We start from the raw sequence: 6,953 nt of genomic DNA on the forward strand, positions 1-6,953 counted from the left end.
TGTGATTTATTTGTCTAGCATGGAGATCTACGTGACAGGGGCTATCGAGTGTCTATAATCACTTTGTGTCCTATGTACTTTGGGACCGAAAGCAGCACCCATACAATGCCTGCTTTGTGTTAGGCCTAAAGCTACCGAGCGGCAAATTGTAACTTCCACACGAGTATGACTATATTTTAAACTGGGGGATGTCTTGTCCTACAAAAGATCCTGATTCCAATTTTAAGTCTGTTGTCCAAAGGGGTTACATGAACTTGTGCATGGGATCCCTTTTTGGCAAACATCTGACCCAGTGTCACTGATCTTGGTGGCTCTTATGGCAACTACATCACACGAGAAAATGGCCTTGGCTCTTTAGTTGTCACGGCATACCAAGAGGCACAATTCAAGGTCTCAGCAGAAGCATAAAGCTTTCTTCTGGTCGTACGGAAATGACTGGTGGCTTTACAACTCTTTACTCTAGGGGAAGGTGGCACCACTATCGGAGTTTCTTTACCTTTCAGGCTGTGTTCCATTCGCTTGTTTCTCAAGGTGAAACTCCAAAACAAAAGTCTTACCTTCTCCCTTCTTGTACTTGTTAAAGCATTGCTTTTGAAGTCTGCCTATGGCAAATACAACTCCCGCTTTTTGTGCATTTCTGCCTCAGTGGCGGCCAAGTCCCAAGGTAAACTGCATTTCTGGAAAAGTTGTTGCTGTTGGCCTAACAGCTGCGTCGCACATGAGGGGATGTTACTGAAAAGCCAACTCCCAGTGAAGACTTTAGTGTTTCCTGGTCACTGTTACTTCTGAGAGAAAGAACAACAAACAACACTACTTCGTAATTCACTGGCAAAACTAACTGCTGTTTTTTTATTTATTGGAGGGCTTCCTGATCTCTCTTGCCTAGCCAGCACTTCATATTCACTGAAGAGCAGCACAAATTCCATAAAGACATAACCAGTCATTGCTCAGAAGCGAAGAACAAAAAAAAAAAGCAACAAAACCCCAAAACCCAAAGAAAATTCTCCACAGACACAAGTAAAGAGAAAGTTGCTTCTGATCTGTTCACATTCTCCTGGTTTCTTCTATGAATGAAGAAACAAAGTTCTTCATTCCAGTGGAAAAAATGGATTATTCATTCCACAAATGTTAAACAGTAGAATTAAGAAAAAAAACATAGGAAGAAGGAATAGGAGCAATTGCTGCAGATGAAGTTGTTGATCAGACCCTCAGAGGTGAGCATGGATGCTGCCTTGGGCACTGGCACAGTGTTTTTCAACTGCCACGGGTCAATCAGAAGTTGATGAAGTACTTTTACCTCCAGTCTCTGGTGGCCAAACACAGATCTCACTCCACACACGGCTGCTCCAGGCAGTAAGGCTCTGCACATGCAGTGTACATTTTCCCTCCTAGTGCAGATCCTTTGAACACAGATATCTCCCAACTCATTCACAAAGGCATAATTTTAAAAAAGCAAGTAACCGATATGTAAACAAGACAGTTGCTTGGTCAGACTCCTGTGCTGAGCCCTACATACCATCTCCAAAGGCCATTTACTCCGACAGAGAAGGCAGAGAGCAAGAGTTTCTTCTCAAGGCAGCAATGTCACTTTAGAGTAAACGATCAGAGACACTGGGACTACATCCACCTCCCATATCAGCCCTGGGCTGCTGCTGAGACCTTGAACGCTTAATAACAAGGCTCTTGTCTTCGCCAGCTTTAGAGGTAAGAGATGTATCCCATCAGATAATCCGTGAATCACCATGCAAGGTGTATGCCATGCAATATCAATAACCTCACTCTCTTCTCAGCAGGTGGCCAGTAAAGCTCATTACAGGAAGCTGGCTCTGTCCCTCAACAGTGTGACAGGTGATTCTCGAGGAAAGGAACTGTTCTCACTTCCTGTAGGACTGGCTGCCTGCAGAAAAAACAGCAAGAAAGGGTCTGTCAGCTGAAAGCAGGATTTATTACAAGACAGGAGCTGCCTGAGGGCAACACTTGTTCAACCTGTACAGTGACACAAACACCACAAAGAACATGCACAAAGGCACCTTAACCACTGATGTTGCAACTGAAAAATGCAGAACGTATTTATGGCAAACACTTGCTAGGGAACACTGAAAAAACTTGTGGAGGAGCAGGGAATCACCAGGCCTGGTCGCACTCCTGACAAAAATCATTCCTCATTCTTCTGGTAGAGATTTTTGTACTACTCTAGCTCCACTATGCCCTAGACAACTCGGCACACTGCAAAGAGCTGAAGCATGTCCATGCAGAGGAGCTTGGAACAGATGCAGAGTAAGGAACAGGACAGATTAAACCATTCAACCATGTCCGCATGGAGCACATACACACAGTTGAAAAAGTCTAGATTTGGAGGTCCACCTTATGTTCTAGCCATGCTGCCAGTGTCATCCCCGTACCAGCTAGGAAGTGGAATTCACAGAAAATCCCAACATGGCTGGTTTTATTTGGAGGGGTTCGGTTTTGCTTTAAGGTACAGCTTTAGAGCCCGGCTAACAGCAGCGGGCTACATCTCAGGCAGGAATCTGGCCCCAGGCCTGTAGCTGCACTAAGTACCTGTGCTTCCTCTGCATTCCTCAGGCATTCCACGCACTCCATGCTTCAAGAGGAGCAGCCCAGTTAGTTCAGCTATGCTTTTGTAAAAGCAACTTATTTCCAGAAAATACACCTATAATAAATATTAAAAGCTAAAAATGTGTCTCTAAAACAAGTGAGCACATCAAGTTAAGTAAAATCAGAAACTCATCTTTTTCTCATCATGCCCATCAGCTATATAAACTTGTATTTCTCCAGAAATACCAAGTAATCCACAAACTAAAGACAGTCTTCCACTGGGTCAGAGTATTTTGATATGAAAAAACGTACATACCTACGCAGCAGGCAAATGGGAGGCAGCAATTGCTGAAATCTACTGATAGCTGATATCTGTGCATCTGATACTATTTTTGAGTTACAGATAAGTCACCTATGAAATTAAAGGAACAGTAGCACAGAGCTTTACTAGGGAAACATTAGTGACTCACCTGCTTCAGATGCCTCCCTGCACCATTAAGTAACTGCTGGGAATTTAATTACCTTTGAGAACCTCAGGTTTGGACACAGGTGCTTAAAGCCCTTTTTAGTCCTTTAAAAATCTCATCCTTATCACCTTCCTCTCACTTTTCCCAACCATAAAAACCTGTGTGAAAGGCCCTGCAAGGTGGACAATAACTAACAGGTGTTCTGTGACAGCACACAGCAATACAGGATACATATACACAAAGAGAGCGGAAGACAACTTGTTTGCGAAGTGATTTCTTTGCTATTTTTAGGAGGAAGATAAGAGTTTAACATTCAATTACTGATACCAAGTCTGTCTCATGACACATGTGGACAGATAGAAAACAATTACCTGGAACCCCAAGAGAAAAGTCAGGAGAAAAGGTAAACGCATAAATAGTAAAATGTGATGCCCGCTATACATCCAGCTTTAGGATGCACAGACACAGCAAAGATAAGAGGTATGTTGTAAGATAAATCCTATCCAATAAAAGTTAGAAGAGCCCAAGAGTCTGGAGTTACAAATTATATATACTGAATCAACAGAGAAACCCAAGTGATGTAGAACTCTGATCACGCTCTGCTTCAATGCAATTTCAAAATAAAATACATTATACACTGTGCCAATGTGCACACACACACACACACTCTCTCTCTCTCACTCTGCTTTTCCCTTCTTTAGCAGGGCTCCTCCTTTTCAATGGGCCAGTGCTTTTGTAAATGAACTGAAACAGGGACCAGGGACCGACTCTCGGGTGTTAACACCACATTCAGTCAGAGCAGAACAGTGCTCCTATCACAGGAAACAGAAAGCACTGATGTCAGAGGTAAAACACAGGGCATATGCAGCAAAAGTAAAGCCAAAAGAGCTGGCGCTATTACCTAAGCACAGGACACTCCAGGTCAAACCCTCTCTTAACCACCAAGGACATTCCTTTCCATTGCCTCACCTGTACTCCCTGAATGAAACCACCCCATCTCCCTGCACACCAACTGTCTGCAACAACAGTGAGTGGGCAACACAGAAGACTTAGGAAGCTCTTTCCACCTCTGTTGCTGATTTGCTAGGTTATTTCAATTCTCTGTGTCATATTCCTTACCTGTAACGAGGCGTTAATGGTATACACATACCTCAAATTTCTTGGGAAGGTTTGCAAGGTATTATGACTTACCACGTTTTTGTGAAATGTTTAAAGATAACAGTTACAGCTAAAGAGTAGAGCTGATGTTACATTGTGATGGGATAATCATCACTAAACCTCTTACCATACGTTTGGAATAAGAATATACAGCACCTATCTCCTGCCATTTTCATTGATGGTGGACCCAGAGGTGTATTTGAATTCAGCTAGTCCCATCCACAGTCCAGAGAAAAAGCTTACGCATTACCGAAGAATGCGTCTTTTCTTCCCCCCCCCCCAAAAAAAAAAACCCAAACAAAACCACAACAAACCCACCGCTTACACACCATATATGTGTTTACTGTTGTGTGAGCATCTGACATCAACATTTCCACTTTACTGGGCTTGTCACCTCCAGTCATGGCCCTCTTCTTTTCTGAGCCTGCTGCAAACTAGTACCGCTTACACGTCTTTAAACAATGACACATCGATATGGTTCTCGAACACAAGTCTCCAGCAGAATGATGACTGCCACAAGCAGCACACCATGCTTGGCTGCCCTGAGCACATCTTCTGAACTGCCTGACATCTGGTCCACATTCAGTTGCAGTGTAGGCACACCCAGGGATCCAAATTCAAGAACATTAAACAAGTTACACAGCAGATCGAACAAGTGTGTAAAGGAAAGGAAAAAGTCTAATGACGTCTAGAGAAAGTCTAATCTGAGACTAGAAGCTTTCCCCCAAACTTCTGAGAATTTGGGCCACTTCTCCACCCAGAGACAGGAAAAAGCATGTCTCTCAACTGCTCACACGACAGCCTAGAAATAGGAGCAGTGTTCAGCAGGATATAATTACACGGTTGTATATTCTGCACATGACAAGTACAATGTCATATACTCCTGGCACATTTGTAGCATACGACTTCATTCCTGGAGAGCTACTACAGCATTCCCTCCCTTCCCACCCCAAGGACTGACAAAGAGAATGATGGCTTTTTCCACTTACTCTGTCTGCTCCTTGTGGATGATCCCGAGGAGCTGGGACGGCTTGCTTGTTGGGGTCCAGACTGAGAGAACTGGGGGGCAATGGCTGGCATCTTTCCCTTCCTAGGGCTGGCACTCTGCACTTCAGGAGTGCGAGGGATCTTGGGTTTGCTGGTGAAGGCTGAGGGAAACTCGCTGTAGGAGGAGATGGAAAGGGTTAGCAATGCATGGAGAAATATGTATGCATAGTAAGTCTGCAACCAAGTGAAACCTGCAGTACATGCTGTGACAGTATGATAGGCTGCTCAAAATTCAGGGAGGCTGCAAATGGAAAGAAACATGGCACCACAGGTACTGCCCTGGGGCATGTACTCGCCACACAGCCTCTAAACCAGGCTCCATCAACCCATCTATCCTACTCAAGCCTGGTTCTTTGGACAACAGGATTGAACAGGTTCAGTTAAATCCCCTGCAAACAAATAACAGATCTTTAACTTGTTTTCCCCATTGTATTTATCACACACACAGACTTAATGTGAGATGCAAAAAACCTGTAGAAATCCTACAGCACAGGAATACATGCTTTTAGGGCACCGACACTATTATTTCTCCTAGGTATCAGTCACAATCTTGGCAGACACAGGCAGCCTCCCTGGCTCCCAGCTGTGATACGATTTGTAGAACTCCCTGAAGGCTTTGTCAAAAGAGCAAAAAGCTGTGATGGCATCTATGAAATAAATTCCCTAAGCACACAGGTTCCTTGTTCACACTGAAAACATAAAACAGCTGCTGCTATTTCACAGTCTGTGTGTGCTGCAAGTATACCATTCTTATGGTATTTAGTCCTTAGTTATTACATATATTAGTTATTAAATTTAGTCCATGACTGTGTGAGGATATACCATCCTTCCCTGCCTCCCGCCATCAATAAAACCTTTCCCAGGTAAAAAATGGAGGCTACCAGGAAATAGCAAGTCTCTAAAACTAAATTCTGAATCGATGTTCATGTTTGCTGTAGTGAGTCAATTTTCTTAAAAGGAGAAAAGGTTAACTGAAATAACAGCTGCATTAAAAAGCACGTCATATTTAAAAAGCAAATAAAAGCCAAGCCAAAGGAACGAGATCGAAAAAGGTGCCATCTGAAGACAGGTGATTAAAATTCAAAGTCCCCGTGTTATTAGCTCCATCAAAAGAACCTTTTGTGACCATCAGAAAGGGTGATTAGGAGGATTTTCAAGACATTTAATCTCCGCTCCTCCCCTGGGAATGCTGCTGAGTCAGTGCTGATTAGCCCTTCCATACCCCTGCCTCACCTTGCAGGAAGATTTGAGCAAGTGTTCCCTTTGTATTTTAAATAGCATTAGTTGTCGGTTATTTTGCATATGTATATGCTAACTATTAAGGACAGGGACACGCTAACTGGTCTGCTAAGAGCCATCTCTGCAGCCCTCTACATATCTGGGTATTACAAGTATTACTCTTGTCTCATTTCAAAGGAGGAGGTGGCAGATGGCAGCAGAAACATACTAGCAAAACAAAACCAGGAAAGTAAGATTGGCTAGATAACACCCCAAGCTGTGGACCACAGGCATATTTAAATATCTCTCTCCATAAAATAGTCTCATTGTTACTGCTTTTTCGTAATTTTATTCACTTCGCTTCAAGAGCTGGGTTTGCAATTCACTTGCGCTCTTCGTGGTAATCTTACGTACTATATACTGTGATATGCTAACATAGGTAAAAAAGGAAGATCCAACAGCCCCACAGCAGTTTCTGAGTCACAAATGAGCTTTTTCCCGCGCCCC

The 6,953-nt window shown here is 43.4% G+C and overlaps 1 protein-coding gene across 3 annotated transcripts in view; it reads right to left on the reverse strand.

The window, feature by feature from the left end:
- Nucleotides 1–821: 821 nt before the first annotated feature.
- ARMC9 (armadillo repeat containing 9) overlaps nt 822–6,953 on the reverse strand; it is a 71,051-nt gene continuing 64,919 nt past the window's right edge. For all 3 annotated transcript variants that reach the window (XM_063338602.1, XM_063338601.1, XM_063338600.1), the window contains 2 exons: nt 5,171–5,343; nt 822–1,897 (listed from right to left, as the gene is read on the reverse strand). In XM_063338602.1, the coding sequence (XP_063194672.1) occupies nt 1,875–1,897; nt 5,171–5,343 (196 nt within the window). In that variant the 3' untranslated portion in view covers nt 822–1,874. The remainder of the gene's footprint in view (nt 1,898–5,170; nt 5,344–6,953) is intronic.

Source organism: Chroicocephalus ridibundus, chromosome 6 (genome assembly GCF_963924245.1).
Source record: "Chroicocephalus ridibundus chromosome 6, bChrRid1.1, whole genome shotgun sequence".
Classification (NCBI taxonomy): domain Eukaryota; kingdom Metazoa; phylum Chordata; class Aves; order Charadriiformes; family Laridae; genus Chroicocephalus; species Chroicocephalus ridibundus.